Source organism: Mustela putorius, unplaced genomic scaffold (genome assembly GCF_011764305.1).
Source record: "Mustela putorius furo isolate JIRA1106 unplaced genomic scaffold, ASM1176430v1.1 tig00004039_pilon_pilon_pilon, whole genome shotgun sequence".
In the NCBI taxonomy this organism is placed as follows: domain Eukaryota; kingdom Metazoa; phylum Chordata; class Mammalia; order Carnivora; family Mustelidae; genus Mustela; species Mustela putorius.
Window position 1 is genome coordinate 1,253,183 of NW_025422174.1, and position 17,974 is coordinate 1,271,156.

A 17,974-nucleotide genomic window follows, 5' to 3' on the forward strand; every position below is an offset into this window, starting at 1 on the left:
GACCACTTTTGATGAAGTGATTCAAACAACTCCTTTATTGAGTCAAAAAATAAACCCCTGTAAACCCCTTAAACTGAGGACATGAGAAACAGGACCCCAAAACTTGTGTCCCTGGGAGTGCAAAGTCTTCTTTGAAGAAAGCAGCTTCTGCTCTGCAGACACACATTGGCACGGGGGTTGTGGGTGCTGTGTCTGCTTTCTACCAGTGGAGAGCCCCCCGGGGAAGCGGAGGGGCTCAGTTACTCTCTCCGTCACTGCTGATGATGCCGCGCATATGTGACCAGTCTGGGGGTGGGGCCCGGGGCTGCTCATCCTCTGAGCCCAAAGTCCGGCAGTATAGCTCCCCTGGGGTGTCTGCTTCTCTTGAAGGGTTCCAAGCCGTGCGTCTACGTGGTCGGCCTGGATTGCGGGGCAGGAAAAGCAAATGAATTGTCTGAGAAAATCCAAGCCTCATCTCTTGGACAGTAAGAGGAAACCCCTCACCTGAACCACTAATGATGTTCGTGACGTCCAAGGAGGCCACCTCGGCCGCCTCCTCCCGCTGCTCCTTCAGGGCCCGGCACTTCTCTAAGGAAGGGTTACCTGGGGCAGAAGAGGCTGGTGACCCTCTCTTCCCGAGCCGCCCAGGCCCTCTCCTGCAGCCCCAGGGCATACCCGGCCTCACCCTTCATGCCCAGGGCTTCCAGCTCTGCCCGGAGGACACTGAGGCGCTCCTTGTGTGAGCGGCAGGGGCCCAGCAGCTTCTTGTAGTTGCGGTGGGCACCGCAGGCCCGAATGTAGCGCTTCAGCCTCATCACAGCCGGGTGGTCCTCACCGCGGCGACCGGAGCCAGCCTGCCGGAGAAAGACCGCGGCTGCAGGCCAGACCTTCTGGACTTGAGTCACGGTCTCCCTCCTCCCTAAAGGTGGCCTCCTGCCCCACTGTCACCCTCACCTTCCTGCCTTTGGGTTCCGGGCTGCCATCCGTGGAAGAGGAGGAGGAGCTTCGTGTCCTGCCTTTCCTGGAGCCCTTCCTGAAAGAGGGGTTCTCCCTCTCCCGCTCGGGGCTACCCTCTGCCTCACTGGGGCTCACCTCGCTCCCCGAGTCGCTCGCCTCTCCGCGGATACTGCCCGCTTTGGCGGTCGTTCCAGCGCCTTCAGGAACCGGCTGCAGCTTTCTCCGGCCGTCTGCCCCATCCTCGCCGCCTCCGCGCTGCCTTTTCCCACGCTTCCGTGAGGCTCGGTCCTTTCTCTTGCTGTGCACCCGGGGCTCGACATCCCCCCCGCTGTCATCCCCGCGGCCCGCTGCCGCTGTTTCCTTTGGCCCCTGTCTGTCCTCCGAGTGTCCCGGCAGACCTGCTGTTCTGCTCTTCTGCTTAGAGCTCCTCTCCTCCCAAGGTGACCTTTTCCCCCCGCTGCCCCGGGCTCCAGCTTTCCAGTTTCCCTCCTCTTCCTCGCTGCTGTCTGTCTTCCTGGCCAGGGGGTCCTCGTCCTCACTGTCCTTTTCCCTTGCCTGGTGGCTTCTAGCGACTTTCTTTCCCTCCGCCTTCTTCCTGGTCTGGACCGGTTCCTCCTCACTGTCCTCGGGGTCCCTGGCCTGCTCGCCGTCAGCTGAGGTTGTGCCGGGCGCCTGCTTACTCGTGGTCACGGCTCCCTTCCTAATCCCGCCTGGAGACGCCCCCGCCTCTTCCTCCTCTTCCTCGCCGCCGTCGACCGGGGAGACCTCCCTTGTCCCGGCAGAGCCCCCTTCCTCGTCCTCACCGCTCTCCCGGGCCGCCGCCTTCTCCAACGCAGCCTGGGCAGCCGGTGCCCTCTGCGGCTCTTCCTCATCACCGCTCTCCTCAGTGGCTTTCGTTGAGGCTCGCTTTGGCCTCTCGTCCTCGGCCGGGCGGACGTGGGCCGCCATCCCATTCTGTGCTGACGGGCCGGACCGGTCTGGACTGGAGGCTGCAGAGCTGGGCTCTGGGACGTGGAGGGACAGGATGCTGGGACGGTTCCGCCCGTGCCGCTCCCTCCACGGAGGGTCGCTGGCCTCGGGCCGGTGGAGGAAGGGCAACGGGAAACCGCGCCATCCATCAGTCCGCCCCGTTCCCGGGTCCTGACGCCGCGGCCCCGTGCCCTCCTCGAGGGCCCGGGCACGAATCCACGCACGGGACATGCTGCCTCCATGGACCCACGACGCGGAAGGCACTGACCTGACTCCGAACTGAAACGGAACCTCTTCCTCCCGCGGCCACGGCTGGGGGCGGGCGGCCCCTTCGCCTCCTCGGCCAGATCCGGCCTCTCTTCCCCGGCGCCCGCTTCATCCACCTGTGCGCGCGCGAGCAAAACACCGCCGAGTCCGCGGCCCCGCCCCGGCCCCGCCCCATCCCCGCCCCCCAGCCCCGGCCCCGCCCCCTCCGCCCCGGCCCCGCCCCCCGGCCCGGGCTCGCGCGCCCGCACCTGCGCTTGGAGCAGCTCCTGCTCCACCAGCCGCTTCAGCGCCTGCTTCTCGGCGGGCTCCAGGTGGGCGCGGCCCGCGTGCGCCAGGAACCCGCGCCGCACGACGGAGTGCGTGAGCGCGCTGCGGAGACACGGGTCACCGCGGCGTGCCCGGCCCGGCCCCGCCCGCTCCCCCCGCCGCCCCGGCCCCCAGCGCACCTGAGGTCCGGGCGGCCTCGGAAGAAGCCGCGGAGGAACGCCCGCATCTCGTGCTCCCGCGCCATTTTGCTCCGCCCGGGACTGGCGGCTCCCGCCTTTTTGTCTCCTCGGCCTCCGTCACCGCGTGGGACAGGAGCCTGCGCACTCGCGGGGCCGCGGCGCCGTGAGGGCGGGGCCGTTGGGGGTCGGCCGCGGGTCGCTCGGGCCGGGCACCGGACCGGACGGAGCTTGCTCGCCTCGAGCGGTTGGAGGCGTCCGCGGCTCCTCCCGCTCCGCAGGGCCACGCGTTTCTTTCAAAGCTCTCGTTAGAGACCGCCTCGGCTGAACGTCATCAGTCCGCGACACGGCCTCCGTCCGCGGTCGCGGGCACTCGGGAGGCCGCCGCGACTTCGAAAGGCAGATGGGACCGGATATCCTCGCCTGAAAACTCGGACTCCCTGGGGGAAGCCGCGCCTTGCGACGGCTAAGCTCCTCCGGACTCCGGAAAGGGACCTGCGGCGTCCGCCATCTTCATGACATCATCGCGTCGCTGCGGCGCCATCTTCCGCGCAGCCCCCGGAAGCTCCTTTCTTGTCCCGGCGTTCCTGAGAGGGCAGCCCTTGCGGTGGAGAGCCTTTGGGCGCGGGGTACGCTGGGAGTTGTAGTCCCGGCGGACCCGGCCTGACGGAGTCTCCGGAAGCGGGGGCGTGAGAGGCCGCGCCGCGCAGGCTCTGGGCAGCGGGACGCGCGATCGCTGCGGGGCGCTGCCCGCGGGGCGGGTCATGAACGGGCCGGCGGACGGCGAAGTGGACTACAAGAAGAAGTACCGGAACCTGAAGCGGAAGCTCAAGTTCCTCATCTACGTGAGCGCTGGGATGAGAGGTGGTGGGGCCGGGGCCGGGGCCGGGGCTGGTAGGACCCCGGGGCGCCCACGCGTGAGGGAGCGGGGAGCGGGAGTGCGCGGGCGCCGGGCTCCGGGCCCCTTTCCGATGGCCCCTGGCTCAGCGTCCACCTCGCCTGTGATACAGGAACACGAGTGCTTCCAGGAGGAGCTGAGGAAGGCGCAGAGGAAGTTGCTGAAGGTGTCCCGGGACAAGAGGTGGGGCGCGGCGGGGGGAGGGGGACGTGTGCGCGCGGCGGGGCTCCTGGGAACTGGGGCTTGGGGCGGGGAGCGGACCCCGCGGGCCGGCTGGGAGGGGCAGGGCCGGGGGACGGGCTGCGCCGGGGACGAACGCTCTTGCCCCCCGCCTCTTCCCTAGTTTCCTCCTAGACCGCCTTCTGCAGTACGAGAACGTGGATGAAGATTCTTCGGGTGAGCGGGGCACGGAACCGCGGTGCGGGCCGAGGCGCCCGGCCCTTCAGCAAGCTTCGCGGGCCCCTCCTTACGGGCTCCGGGGCTGCGAGCCCTCCCTGCCCCTCACCGCCGCTCCCTTCCCTGGAGCACGGGTCGCCTTGCACGGGGCTGCAGGGGAACCTGCGTTCCGGCCGGGGGACGAGGACAGCAAAGAAATAGGATCTTAGATTTGAAAGGAGTAAAATCAGGGTCGTGTGGTAGCGATCGGAGTAGAGCAGGGCTGGGTAGACTTCGTCTGTAAAGGGCCAGGTAAAGATCTACTTCAGGCTTCGCAGAGCGCTGGCAACTACCCAGGGCTGCTGTGCACTGCAGAAGTAGCCACAGGGGATGTGCAAATACATGAGCACAGGCGTGCTTCAGTGAAGCGTTATTTACGGACACTGGACTTTGAATTTCACGTGATCTCCACATGTCCTAAGTAGTGTTTTTCCTTTGAGTCCACTGCCCTCACCCCACTTTTAAAAACTTAAAAGCCGTTTTTAGTTGGCAGGCGAGGCAAAAGCAGGGACCGTATCAGTAGAGAGCTCCAGGAAAGCCTTTCTCGGGAAAGAAAGTTTGAGCCGGGACCTCGGTAAGAAGCAGAAACCCATCTTGTGAAGATACAAGTGAGAGATGTGCAGGGAGCGGGAATGGCCAGTGTAGACGCCCCGAGGTGAGAAGGGACCGAGCTGTCTGCAGAGCAGAAGGGCTGAAGCGTGGAAGGCGGCTTTGCTTTGAGCACTTCTCATCGTGTCAGACGAAGGTCCCGCTGGCATCCTTGCTAAGGAGACAAGAGAATGAAACGTTAAGGTCATCGTATGTCATTTGTTCTGGTGGTTTTTAGACTGATTCCAGCCTGGGGTCCTCATAACCCATGACGCATACGGTCACCTCTCTCCACGGTGCCTTTAAACACTGGTCTGGAGCGGAGTCAGCAGGCTTGTTTTTGTAAATAACGTTTATTGGAATATCCAGTGGCCATGAGTTTATGTACAGTGGGATGGTGGGTGATGGGTGGGGCCAGAGAAATAGGCCGGAAGCCCGCTCATGTAGGTCAAGGCACACTGTTTGGCTTTTAGCCTTGCTCCTCACTGCCTGCCGATGCCTTCCCTAAGGTCTTCCAGGTGACTTCCCGTTTGAGGGGGACGTGAGGACAGGAGCCATGAGAAAAACAGCACATTCATGGTCAGAGTGGGGTAAATCTTGAGTGAGAGCCAGAGACGTAAACCACAACGCGTAGCCTGGAAAAACCCACCGTCTGGTCAGGGAGACACCCACACAAGACACATCTTAGCGCAGTGTGAGGAGAGCCCCGACAAGTGAGAGCGGAGAGTTTTGGGAAGAGCCAGCAAGTAACTGAGCCGGAAGGGATTCTGGAAGACTTCTCGGAGAGGCGGTGTTTAATTCTGAGGATCTGAGCAGAGAGACTGGGGACCGCCTATGTCCTGGGTATCAGTTGTTTACGAAATGAACCATGGGTTTTCTAGATAGAGGTGAGGAACTGGGAGATAAATTTGTTTTTAGAGGGAATGATGTGAAGAAAGAGGCCGGTTCGGTCAAGAGACCAGAAAGGTAGGTTGAGACCAGATTAAGAAGCCCTCTGAAGGCTCGCGGGGAGTCGGGGCTGTCACCAGGAAGGCGGGGATCAGCTTTCCAGATAGATGGTTCTGGACTTCGCATGGACAGTGGGTGGCAGGAGAGAGGAGACTGCTGAGCCGGCGACTGGGAGATGGTGGCCCGAGCCGGTGGTCGTTGGGATGAGGAGCAGCGGATAAACATAGGACAGGTGTGAGGGGCAGCTTAGCCAGACCCTGGACCTGGGGAGTGGAGCGGAGGCAGGGCCTGAAGGCAGCTTGAGAGGCTCATAAGGGAGCGTGGCAGAAGTGGCCAGAGATGGGGTTTCAAGTCCCAGCTGTTCGCCCGACTCTGAGCCTCGGTGACCTCATCTGGAAGAGGACGTGATGCCCTCACCCTCCTCCTCAGATGGTTGGGAACACAGAGCAGCAGTGAACTGTCCAGAGCCTAGCACGCAGTTAAGTGCTTGACAGATGTGTCCTGAGGGAGTCCAGCCAGGAAGTCCGTTGTCGAGGACGTCTCAGGAGGCTGGGGGCCTCCCCAGAAGAGCACGTCGGCGCCCCGGGCCCTTCCACAGAGTTGAGGTAGCACCTCTCGGGTAGGCCAGAGCCCCCAGCCCTCTCTGACCAGCCCTCCCCCCACAGACTCCGATGCCACCGCATCTTCAGATAACAGCGAGACCGAGGGAACGCCCAAGCTGTCAGACACGCCGGCCCCTAAGAGGTGAGAAGCAGCCATCCTCCTCCTGGGGCGGGGGGCACCGGCCGCAGAGCTGCCTCTGACCCCCGCCCCATCCCCTGTCCTTTCTCCAGGAAGAGAAGCCCTCCGCTGGGGGGCGCCCCCTCCCCCTCCAGCCTCTCCCTGCCTCCTCCAGCGGGGTTTCCCCTTCAGGCCTCCACGGCCTCCTCCCCGTACCTGAGCTCGGTGAGTTGCGGTCAGGGCTGGGAGGCGGTAACCGAAGCGCCTGGGAGCGAGGTGGGCATCGGCGGGCATCGGCGGGCAGACAGGCCTCAGCAGGAGGCCGGCCCGACTCCGGGGACGCCTGCCCGGGTGTGGCCAGCCAGCGTCCATCTGAGGGGTGTGCGTCGGGGCTGCCCACTTCTCTCTGGTGTAGGAATGGGGGACAGGCGCGACCGAGGAGAGCGGAGCTCAGGACACGGTCCTGCTGCTGTCCCCTCCCCCTCCGTTCTCAGCAGCCACACTCATCACCACCTCTTGTTTTTCCATTCCTCCTCCTGTTTGCGCCCCCCCCATCCGCTCCATTTCCCATCTCCATCCCCCACTCCCGCCTGCAGCTGGCGTCCCCCCCCTACCCCCCATTCCCTTCTGACTACCTGGCCCTGCAGCTGCCCGAGCCCAGCCCCCTGAGGCCCAAGCGGGAGAAACGGCCCCGCCTGCCCCGGAAACTCAAGGTACCCTGCTGGGGGATGTCAGGGAGGGGCCGGAGGGCAGGACGACCACCAGCCGAGGGAGGCTCAGGACGGGCTGGGGCCCGTCGAGGAACTTCCAAGGATCGATGTGGGGCTGCCGGGGGCCCAAGCCAGGGCTAGGCACCGAGGGGAGGGTCAGAAACGTCCTGGCCCCCAGGTTTGACGTGGAGAAGAACAAGGCCGGGACCAGCCTTGGGGCACCCCCGAGTGAAGACCGTGTGCTCTGTGATGCCGGGCGGCCCCAGAGCACGGGCAGAGCCATGGCAGCTGGGGGCAAGGCTGCACCAGTTAAAAGCCATGTGACCTTGAGCCAGGTCTCTGGGACCCTCCAGGTCTCCTGTGTCTGTAACTGAGTAACCAAACAGCGTGTAACGAACCAGTATTTTGGGAACGCGTGCTGCGTGCCAGGCACTGTTCTAGGTTCTGCAGAGGAGGCAGCCCCGCCGTCACAGAGCCCCCATGCTAGCAAGAGAGGTGGAAGCAGACAAGATAAGTGGGTGTCGGGGCTGAGAAGTGGGGCCAGGTAGAGGGGGCGGGGGAGCTCCAGAGTAGATAGGTGCCGGTGTTTTGGGGGGCGCAGTCGGGGACGTCCCTGGGTCAGAGGCTTCAAAGAAATGAGAAATGACCCCTGGCTCCGTGAACAGGCGTTTCGGGGAGAGCAGGCAGCGCAGAGGCCTCGAGGAGGGCCACCAGGACGGAGGCCAGTGTGGTAGTTGGCAAGGGAGGGGTTTGGGGCGCGGTGGTGAGCAGGTCAGAGAGAGAACCAGGGGCGGTCGTGGAGCGCCCTCTCCGTGTCGCAGAAACTTTGCTTGTTCTATGAATGAAACGGGGGAACCGTCGCAGAAGGTCAGGCACAGAGGAGTCCGCTCTGCCTTACGGGACTGACCACTGTGCAGAGAACGGGACCAGGGAGGCGCCTGGTCAGAGTGGAAGTCGGGGGACCTCTGGGGAGGGCCCCACAGGGAGCAGGTGGGGAGCACCGATTTCAAAGATGGAGCCTCGGGAAGGCTAGCGCGGGCTGCGGGAAGGCACGACGCCCGGGGCAGCTGCAGGGTTTGGGCCTGAGCAACGGAAGGAGTGGGGTGGCCGCGCTCTGAGACGCGGGGCGCGCAGCTTTGGGAGGGAAGACACATTGGGACATGCAGTCCGGAAAGGCCAGTGAGACACCAGGAGCCTGGGGCTCGTGGGGTGCATGTTTTGAAGTCCTCCGCGGAGCTGCGTGATTGGGGGTCACCGCGGACGGAGCCGGGAAGAGGCCTGCGCTGAGCCCCGGGAGAGGTGAGGGCTCGGGCGGCACAGCCCCCTTCCAGCTCCGAGTCAAAGTGGAATTGGGACTGGACAGGGCAGCTTTCAAGCTGGGTAGACCGAGTTGGAGGCACATTGGGAGGTCATGTTTGTGGTGGTGAGGAGTGCGGGTTCTGGAGTTCAGAGCCCAGCGCTGCCTCTTACCCCCTGTGTGACCTTGGCCCTGCACTCTGCCCGGGAGGGGTTTGCTTCTGGCCTGTAGAGCCGGGTTGGTGCGGCAGGCCAGGGGCTGTGATGCCTGGCATGGGTGCTGGGTGCAGGAGAGGCCTGGGGGCGGTGTGGCACTGCGAGGTGTCCAGAGGACGGGCAGCGGGGCTGTGGCCATCGAGGAGGGAAAGTGTGGTTGGTGGAGAGAGGGGCCCAGGTCACGTGCTGCGGTGCAGGAACGGGGACACCGGGGAAGGCCTCAAAGAAGAGGTCCCATGTGAGCCCAGGGGAGAGGAGATTTGGACATTTCAGGCTTAACAGGAGTGGAAGGAAGACCGGGACATGGCAGAAGTATTGTTGGGGCAGGACTGGGGGCGGAGAAGGGGGCAAGGGAGGCGTCACGGACGCCCGGGTGCCCGGAGCCAGGAGGTCCTTATAAAGGGGTGGGGGTCACTGAAGTTCCTGGGTGGCTTGGTCTGAGGAGACAAGGGACAGCCGTGAAGACAGGAGGGCTCTGTTAAGGGCCTGGGCCTCGGTCGGAGTGGGCCTGAGTCCTCCACACACTCCCCGTGGGACCTTGGGCAGCTCATTTTCCCTTCCAAGACTCCGCTTTCTTCTCTGTGGGGTGGGGTGGGGTGGGGGTAGAACAAAGTGAGTTCAGGGAGACCAAACACACAGCCCAGTGCCTGGGGCTCCACGGGAGCTGCTCCTGGTCAGGCAGAAACTGTTGGCGAAGGCCAGGCAGGGTGGATTGTCGCCAGAGAAGAGGGGCTGCCCTCATGGAGCTGGGCCTCCTGTCTGTCACTGGTCCTGGCTGACTCTTGTACCTGGAGGCACTGGCCTGCCACCACCCCAAGGACAGCAGCAGGGCTGGGGGCTCCTGGAGAGGCAGGCCTGAGGCTGTGAGGGCGGAAGGTGTGAAAGCGGCCCCAGGGCAAAGACAGACAGCCTGGTGGGAACCCAGCAGGCCTGTGGCTCAGGGTCTTAATTTGCAAGTCTCGGATTCCTCCTCTGGCTGTGCCCCCCTCTCCCTCCCAGGGTGGTCTCTGACCTTTAGCAGTGGCCACCACCTGGCACGTAGCAGGTTCCCAGTTGGGGCCAAAGAGCTCTCTTGGGGTCTGGGGGGACTCACACCTAGCAGGAGGCGGGGGCTGGAGGGCTGGGCCGGACAGAGGCCACTTCCCAGCCTCAGGGGACAAAGCAAGACTTTGGGTAACTAGAAAGGACACTCCAGGTGGAGGGACTGGCCTGTTCTCAGGTGCGCCTTCCCGCCTAGGCCTGGAGTGGAGGAGTGACGCGCTCAGGTCTGTGTTTTAGAGAGCGCGCTCGGGCCGCAGTGTGGAGGAGGAGCTGGCTCTGGGAGAGGCTGAAGGCAGGGAGTCCAGTTAGGAGACTGGTACCGTAGTCCAGGTGAGCCGAGAAGAGGGCCTGGCCTAGGCCGGTGGCTGCGGGGATCCCAAGGAGGGGCCCGTCCAAGATAGAAGAGGTAGGGGCCTCACCTGGCGGGCGGGGCAGACCCAGGACCCCCTCCACCTCCCCAGGGAGTCCTCAAGTAGAAGGGAGAGGCGGCCAGTGCTGCCAAGTGGGGTCCTAGGCGGGCGCTGCAGGCCGGCTCTGACCGGCCCCCAGTGCTCTCACAGGGTAGCAGAGGTGCCTCCCTGGAGAGGGCGGCCCAGCCTTCCCCTCCCGGTGTCCTGTGAGACCCCCCCACCCCCGCCACCCCGCTCATCACCGCCTCCATCACCACCCCTCACCTACAGGCACTCGCTGGGTTGAGACTCGAGGGGCTGAGGGGAGGCAGGGCCCCGATCCCGATCCCAGCACTGGCTGGCCCGGCCTGAGCCTTCGCCCCTTCCCTATCCCCCAGGGCTGCGGGAAGAGGCCCCGCCAGCCTCCCAGAGGTCCTGTGCCTCCCTGACTAGCCCTCCCTCTGTTTCTTCCCCCTGCTGCAGATGGCCGTGGGACCCCCCAACTGCCCCGTGGGAGGGCCGCTGACCTTCCCGGGCCGGGGTTCTGGGGCCGGGGTGGGGGCGGCCCTGGCCCCCTTGCCCCCCCCCAAGATGCCGCCCCCCACGATCCTGAGCGCCGTCCCTCGGCAGATGTTCAGCGACGCGGGCAGCGGGGACGACGCCCTGGACGGGGACGACGACCTGGTGATCGACATCCCGGAGTGACGCGCGCTCTGGCCCGGCGCCCGCCCTGTGCCCGGAGTCAGCACGCGAGCCCCCCACTTCCGCAGAGACGTTTATTGGCGTCCAGTTGCCATGCGGCGGCCGCTGACACAATCAGAAGAGGCGTAAACATGCACGAATGTCCCCCCCCCAGAGAGGTGGGTCCCTGTGGGGCAAGGCAGAGGCCCCACCCTCCCATCCCGGCCCCAGCCGGGGACGGTTCTTCAAATGAGTGGCCACGGGCATCTGCCCGCGCTGGGACAGGCAGAGAGCCCGCCGTGGTCTCCCCATTTAAAAGGGCAGCTGTACAGGGCTAGGTTGGTTGGTTTTTAACGAGGATTCTGTATTAAAGGAGCGGCTCTTTGTTTGTGGTTTTGTTTTTTGTGGGGTTTTTTGCCCTTCTCTTTTTTGGAGACTGTCTCCTCCTCCGAACCCCCCCGAATCCGACCCCCTCCCTGTGGGCCGAGGGGGCCGGGGCAGCCTGGAGAGGCAGGAGGGACGCGCGACAGCCCCCGTGGGCGCACACGGGAAGGTGTTTGCATATTTGCGTGGGAGCGAGTCAGGCAGGAGGAAGTTTGCATATGTGAACACAGATCGCCACGGTCCCTCACGAGACAGACAGACCCACGGTCACGCAGACGCTCACGAAAAGAAGACAGGTAGTGGGGGGCGGGGCGTCCACCCCGTGTAAACGTGCAACACACTCGTGCGAAGGTGGGGTTCCGGCCCCACAGGGCCCGTGCCGGGCAGGGGCCGTGCGCTCAGGCGGAGGCGGAGGGCAGGGCCCCGGCGGCAGGGGGCAGCTCGCTGGTCAGGGTGTGCCAGCGCTCCAGGGCTGCGTCCGGCTGCTGCAGACAGTCGCTCCAGTGCTTCCGGGCCTCGCCCCGGGCCCCAGGCCCCAGAGACACGCCGCCTGGGAGGTGACACGCAGCGGCAGGCACCTTCAGGGCTGGGCTCTCGGCCAGACACCCCCCTTCCCCTGCACCCCCCCATCAGCCCCCACCCGGCACGCTTCTCCCTCACCGATGAAGTCGTTGGACTTTCCGATGTCATAGTCCCAGACTGTGACTTCCAGGGTCTTGGTGGCCAGAGTGGAGAGCTCCATCTCGTAGAAGAAGTCCTGGGGCAGAGCAGGCCACACATTCGGTCAGGCCCCAGGCCCCACCCCCAGCCCCAGTTTCTGGGCCCTGCCCTGCTCACCTCATTAAATTCTGGATTGAGAGTCTTCTTCTTCACACACGTTTTGTGCTTGGATTTCTTATCCACGTCAGGCCTCAGGTACCTGCGGAGGAAGGTGGGGCGGGGGAGCAGGTGGGTCAGGGGCTGCTGGGCCCCCAGGGAGGCTGGCGCAGGGGTGAGGCTCCAGGGCCGGGCGGCGGGCTCACGTCTTGACGTAGGGGTCCGAGTAGCCGTTGACGTCCATGGCGGCCAGGTGGGCGCAGCGCACGATGCCCACCAGCAGGCCCCGGCGCCGAGAGCTGTAGCTGAGACTCAGCAGGATGCGGCCGCGCTCTTCCAGCAGCCCGGGCCCCTGCTCGGCCTGCTCCAGCTGCGGGACAGACTCGGGGCTCAGCCTGAAGCCGCGCCGCCACCCACCCACACCTGCCGCCCGGGGAGGCACCTCACCTCCTTCAGGTAGCAGGAGATGCCCCTCAGAGCCGCTGACATGGAGGATGGGGAAGCCAGCTGCGGGGACCGAGAGAAGGTTCTGGAAACCTGGCCTCCCCGGGGCCACCGCCCTCCACCCCCCCCCAACACCCCAGACCAGCCCCCACACAGACCGGGACCTGGCGCTCCAGGCAGATGTTAAAATGTTTCTTCTGCGAAGGCTTGAGGCGGCGGAGGGGCACTCGGATCTCCCCGATGAACTCGTTGTGGCTCAGCTTGTCCTCGTCACAGACGGAGATCCTGGCAGGGAACTGCAGGCTCAGGGTCCGCTGGGTCGGGTAGGAAGGCCCTCCCACCCAACCCTGAGCGCCTGAAGCCAGTCCCCGCTCTGCCCCAAACCCTCCACACCGCCCCCGTTTCCCGGGCTGTGCGGGAGCGGCCGGCCTGGAGCGTGCTAGGGGCTGTCACTCGCCCCGTCCTCTGCCCCCCTCTCCGGCTTCCCAGGCCAGCCCTGGTCCACTGGAACCTGAGCAGCTCCTGCAGAAAGCCCTCACAAATCCCGAGGGCCCCCACCCTCCGCTGCCTCTGTTCGGAGCCTGGGGACGGGACCCAACTGAACATGGTGCCCGGAGCTGGCACTGGAGGTGTGGGTGACAGTGTGCAAGCGCTAGAAGCTCCTGGAGGAGCCCTGGGCGGTCGGAAGAGGATCCCACACTCTGGCACTCCTGTCCTTGTCTGCGTGCAGCAGGGAACCAGCGGGGAGAGGCACGTGAGCCCAGCGATCACGAAATGATCGCTTCCGGGGCGCCTGGGTGGCTCCGTGGGTTAGGCCGCTGCCTTCGGCTCAGGTCCTGATCCCGGGGGCCTGGGATCGAGCCCGCCATCGGCTCCCTGCTTCTCCCTCTCCCCCTGCTAGTGTGCTCTCGCAAGCTCTCGCAAGCTCTTTCTCTCATAAAACCTTGAAGACACGATTGCCTTGAGTTCTGTCCGTCCCTTCTGCAGCTTCCCGTGCTCCCTTCTGTCCTGACAGTCTTGAGAAACTGTCACCGAGAGCTGTTCATTTCCCACCTCTGCCACCTACTAGCTGCCGTGTGACCTTGGCTAAGTCACTTAACCTCCCTGTGCCTCAATTCCCATCTACCAAACAGAGCTATCAGTACCCAGCCCCTATACCTATCGGAATCAAGGGAAATGAATGTCGTAGTGCATAGCCCCGGGCCGGGCCCCGGTGAGTACTCAGCTGCTCAGGCCTCCTGCACTCACATCTGAAAGATGAGCCAGACTTCCTGGGGTCTGCCTCTGTCTTCTCCCACTCCTCCTGAACCCCCAGTTGGCCTCACAGCCAGCAGGGTGATCTCTAAAACCCAGCTTGACCACACCCCCAGAGGCCCCCAATGCCAACCCTCCCCCCCCCACCCACTTCCCCTTTGCCAAGAACACAGCTAAAGGCCTCACAAGCCTGCCCTGTGGAGCCCCTCCATCCGGTGAGGGACCACAAGCCCCACAGCTCCACCTCCTGGGACCATGGAGCAAGTTTCCGGTCCCTGAAGACTTGACTCCCTGGCACTGGCTGTTGGTGGGGGCACAGGAAACCGCACGGGCAGACCTCTGCTACATAGGTCTGACCTGTCAGGGGCTATGAGGAGGGCTCTCGGCAACCAGGGAAAGCTTCCAGGAGGAGGCACAGTGGGGAGCACTCTCCAGGGAAGAGACGCAACAGGCCAAGGTCAGGAGTCTTGAGCCTGACCGGTCTGCAGGTCTGCAAGTGAGTGGGCAGTCTTCTCTTGGAGCAACAGGAGGAGGAGATTCTTGGGAGGGCAGGAATGCCAGGAAACATTTTCCTGCTGCCAAAGAAGAGGAACTGGGGGGCCAGTGACTGCTCCAGGGCATGTGAGAGGGCCTTAATGGGAGGCAGATCAACCAAAGGAAGTGGCAATGACAGCCCTCGGAGGAGGCGCTGAGCTGGGACCCCGGGGAGCAGGGACCACGGAGCCCTCACCTGAGCACCTTGTGGGTGATGTCCTGGTCTGTGATCCCACTGTACGTCAGATCCTCGTTCCACACGGGATTCAGCGTGTTCCTCTGAGTCTTTGTTTTGAGCTTATTGGCCTGAGGTGTGGAGAAGACGGTTCTCAGGACACGTCCCCCAGACCCTCAGAGGCTGAAGGCGGGGGCAGGCTGGGGACAGATCCACCAGCCAGGTCCGGCTGAGGGACAGAAGAGGCCGTTACCTTGCAGGCCCCAGGCAGCAGGTGCAGCTTGACATAGGGATCGGCCAGACCATTGAAATCCATGGGCTTGAGGCCCTGCAAGGGAGGGGGGCGGGGAAGAGGGCTGCGAGCTCCCAGCCCTGTCTGCCCCCCCCCCACCCTGCAGAGTGGATCCTCGGGGTGCAGAGAGTCAAGAAGAAGGGTGCTGGGGCACAGGGGCCAGGAGGAGGGGGGGGGGCCCAACCTGGGGACCCGGAAACGGGCTGGGGAGGCCTGGATACCTACCTTGGCTCTAAGGATGCTACAGTGCAGGGTGCAGGAGGCCTGGTCGTAGAGAAGGTCAAACTCCAGCATGCCCAGCGCGGCTGCAGAAGCGGGAAGACTGGCGTGAGTCAGTGTGTAAAGACAGGTGTGTGTGCGTGAGACCAGTGGGCCGGCGGCTGGGGAAGGTGTCTGCCGGCCTGTGTGTGTGTGTGCGCGCGCGCGTGCACACGAGCGTCTGGGTCCCTGGCTGGGCCGCAAGGGGCTGTGTGGGTGGTTGAGTGTCTCAGCAGAAATATTGAATATTGAGCCTTTCTGAAGCTGTCATCTCCACACTGCCTGCAGCTGCGGAGGCAGAGCCTGCCTCCCCCAGCACGCCCAGCGGGGCCCCAGCGCCCCCCAAACCCCCCCCCCCGGGGTCCTGCCCTCCCCCAGACTCACTGGTATCATCCGAGTCGTAGCTGTCCACCTCGGCTCCGTCCTCAGGCGTGGTGGCCCCAAGAAGGGCTGCAGGCGGGGCCAGAGCCAGAGGCGCAAGGCGGGCAGGGGCCTCCCTGAAATCCCTGCCCCCGCCTTCGGGTCCTGGTCCCAGGCGGGGGAAGTAGTCTGAGATCTGCCTGATGGGCCGGATGGGCCCGGGGCACACGTTGATGGCCATGTGCTCCTGGATGTTGATGGTCATGCGGTCGCCTCTGCGGGCCCTCATGCAGCAAGCACCCTGGGCTGCGGGGCCAGACGATCCAGAGAGCGTGAGCCCCAGGGGGACTCCTCCTCCCTACCTGCTGGCAGCTGGCTGAGGGCCAGATGGTGACCTCCCCAGGGGGTGGGGCCCTCCCTGGCTTCCCTTCCCAGGTGTGCCGGGAGAGGAGGGGGTGGGCAGTCTGGGCCAGTGGGGGGGGCCCCAGACCCCCAGCTGTGCTGCACCAGGACGGGGTCCCCAGCCCACTCCCCAGATGGGTCCTGGTCCCCACCGCCGGCCAGACCCACATACCTTTGGACAGTGCCGATGCCATCCTCCCAGCCCCTGCCCCTCATCCCGGGACGCCGTCTGCCCCTGGGCCCTGCCATCTCTGAAGCAGCCCCGCAGGCCCCCTCCTCTGCCGGTCTTGGGCTGTGTCCGTCCGTCCGCACCAGGAGCCTGTCTGGTCCGCGCGATACCCACCCCTCCAGGCTTCCACGGCCCACTGGCCCTTCATTCAGCCCCAGGATCTGTCTGCCTACCTGCCAGCCTGCCGGGGTCCCCCCCACCCTGTAGCCAGCCCCTCGGGCGGACCCCTGCCTCGGATGCCTCCTCTTGAGACCGGCTCTCCAAGAGGCGCCAGAAATTGCAGCCTCCAGGGACCTAACCCCCCCCCCCCGGGGGCTCCCAGGCGACCGCGCGCGCCCTCCCTCCCCCTCACGCCCCCGGCGGCCCAGCCCTCTGCACCTGTGTCTGTGCCTCCAACAGGTGCCCAGGCCCTGGGGGGGGGGGGCGGCGGCAGGTGCGGGCTGGGCGGTGGCGGCCGGCGACTCCCGCGGCGGCCAGCGAGAAGAGCGCGGAGTCCGGCTCGGAGCGCCGAAGAGGGAGGGAGGGAGGGAGAGCAGGAGAAAGTGCGGGAGGCGGGGGTGAGCGCGGTGCGGGCGAGGCGGCCGCGGCGCCGGCGGCGGGGGGCGGGGAGGGGCGGCCGGAGGCTGGGGAGGGGGCGGGACTCTCCCGCCGGCGCCCGCCCGGCCCAGTCCGCGCGGCCCGCGAGGGCACACCCACCCCCACCCACTGGCACTCCCGCGCACACGCCTGCGCCCACGTGCGCACGCTCGCACACAGCCACTAACCCAGGCGGAGAACTTCGCGTGCACACACTCGCCGACACCCGGGAACCAGCGGCCAGAAGGGCCCGGGGCTCCCCAGCTCCCCGGAGACCCCGGGCCCCCGCCCCTGCCCCCGCGCCGAGCCCGCGGCGCCTCCCTCCTCCGCGGTCCTCCCGCTTCCCTCCCGGGTCCGCGGGGCCGGACCACCCGCCTGGTTGCCATGGCGACGCCGCTCCTCCCCCTCCTCCTCCTCCTCCCCCTCCTCCTCCGCCCCCCGCGCATCCTCACGCCCCTCCCCCACGGAGAGGGCGCGGGGGAGGGAGAAGGTTGTCGGGCCTCTCCCTCCCCCGTCCTTAGGGGCGGGGCTTAGAGATCCGCAGTGATCCCGGGGTGGGCGGGCGGCGGGGATCGGATCCTCCCGGGCACGCCGGTCTGGGACTTGGGGGTCTCCGAGCCCTGCTGGGGAACCTCACAGTCAGAGGGAGGGGACAGGTCCGAGGCTGCGGCTTCCCCCACGCCTCTTCTCTGTAGCTGTTGAGGCGCCTCTCCTGTGGCCCAACCCAGACCCCAAGGGCCCGGGTCCCCTCCTCAGGACTGGCATCACCCTTGGGAATCCCCCCTCCCTCAGCCCACCCCCTGCCATCTCCAGTTCTGTTCATCAGGTGGGGCGGGGCGTCGGACTTCCTTCCGAATGCCCCGGAGCCCTGCAGCTAGGTCGCTCACAGTCTGCCCTTTCCCACCTGAACCCTGCCACCCGCCTGTCAAACTCCAGCCTGGGATCCTTGCTCCTCTTTGTCCCAAACCCTCTGCCCCGCAAGACCCTGACTTCTATCCGATCCCGGGCTGTCTGGCAGGAATTTTAGTTGCAGTTCCTAGAACACACCTGGATCCCCCGAGGCCTCTGGACCTTGGCTCCCTGGACCTCCCAGGCCTGGAAGAGCTTCCCTTCCTTCCGGGTGGTCATCCTGGGTCACCTCTTCCTAGAAGCCTTCCTGGAGCATCCCCACACCAATCCCCTAGTTTCCAATGTGCTCCCTTAGGCTCAGTTCTCCCTCCTGTTTACACTTCTGTGTCCCCCACCACGAGGGAGTGCCTGGGAGGCTCCCCCAAGCTGGGCCTAGCCCTAAATTGGCATCTTGAAGTTTTGTGACTTAAAAGTAAGAGAAGTGTGGTTGCACAATAATGTGAATGTACTTAACACCACGGAACTGTATGCTTGCAAGTGGTTAAGAGAGAAATATGTGTATTTTTTAAAAATAAACGATTTTTTTTTAAAAAGCGAGAGAAATGCAAAGTCAAACCAAGCTGAGATAGCACTCATCACCGACCAGATGACAAAACTCAAAGCATCTGTTAACACACAATGCACACAACGCTGTGGGGAAATGGGCACCACCTCTGCGGAGACCCTTCTGACTGTAGATACCAAGATGGCAAATACACAGACTCTTTGACCCAGAAATTTTACTTGTAGGATTTTATCCTACGGATATGCTGGCCCATGAGCAAAATAATTGAAGTTCAGGATTCTTAAAGGCAGCCCGTTTGC

General features: G+C 64.8%; 3 protein-coding genes across 11 annotated transcripts; 1 reads left to right on the plus strand and 2 right to left on the minus strand.

Annotated features, from left to right (window-relative positions):
• Window positions 1–6: 6 nt before the first annotated feature.
• On the minus strand, window positions 7–2,751 carry HIRIP3 (HIRA interacting protein 3). Of its 2 annotated transcripts, none has more exons than XM_045072538.1 (7): window positions 2,619–2,751; window positions 2,421–2,541; window positions 2,174–2,288; window positions 1,072–1,940; window positions 665–833; window positions 484–582; window positions 7–399 (listed from the first exon to the last, which is right to left on the minus strand). In XM_045072538.1, the coding sequence occupies exons 1-7, from the start codon at window positions 2,681–2,683 to the stop codon at window positions 236–238; spliced, it is 1,602 nt and encodes a 533-aa protein (XP_044928473.1). In that variant the 5' UTR covers window positions 2,684–2,751; the 3' UTR covers window positions 7–235. The 2 variants fall into 2 exon arrangements, with proteins under 2 accessions (XP_044928473.1, XP_044928471.1); XM_045072536.1 differs by having other exon boundaries at window positions 934–1,940.
• A 572-nt stretch (window positions 2,752–3,323) lies between these two features.
• Window positions 3,324–10,929, plus strand: INO80E (INO80 complex subunit E). 7 transcript variants are annotated; one of them, XM_004773938.3, is made up of 8 exons: window positions 3,324–3,460; window positions 3,626–3,696; window positions 3,857–3,909; window positions 6,150–6,228; window positions 6,318–6,429; window positions 6,801–6,917; window positions 9,664–9,797; window positions 10,487–10,929. In XM_004773938.3, exons 1-7 carry the CDS (start codon window positions 3,380–3,382, stop codon window positions 9,790–9,792), a joined length of 642 nt encoding a protein of 213 aa, XP_004773995.1. In that variant the 5' UTR covers window positions 3,324–3,379; the 3' UTR covers window positions 9,793–9,797; window positions 10,487–10,929. The 7 variants fall into 7 exon arrangements, with proteins under 7 accessions (XP_004773995.1, XP_012901982.1, XP_004773994.1 ...); XM_013046528.2 differs by having other exon boundaries at window positions 9,705–9,797; XM_004773937.3 differs by lacking the exon at window positions 10,487–10,929 and adding an exon at window positions 10,340–10,461.
• On the minus strand, window positions 10,619–16,268 carry DOC2A (double C2 domain alpha). Of its 2 annotated transcripts, none has more exons than XM_045072539.1 (11): window positions 16,064–16,268; window positions 15,079–15,360; window positions 14,662–14,741; window positions 14,398–14,472; window positions 14,166–14,275; window positions 12,340–12,466; window positions 12,185–12,244; window positions 11,944–12,107; window positions 11,759–11,840; window positions 11,582–11,678; window positions 10,619–11,471 (listed from the first exon to the last, which is right to left on the minus strand). In XM_045072539.1, exons 2-11 carry the CDS (start codon window positions 15,341–15,343, stop codon window positions 11,320–11,322), a joined length of 1,212 nt encoding a protein of 403 aa, XP_044928474.1. In that variant the 5' UTR covers window positions 15,344–15,360; window positions 16,064–16,268; the 3' UTR covers window positions 10,619–11,319. The 2 variants fall into 2 exon arrangements, with proteins under 2 accessions (XP_044928474.1, XP_004773991.1); XM_004773934.3 differs by lacking the exon at window positions 16,064–16,268 and adding an exon at window positions 15,629–16,020.
• Between the last annotated feature and the right edge of the window lie 1,706 nt (window positions 16,269–17,974).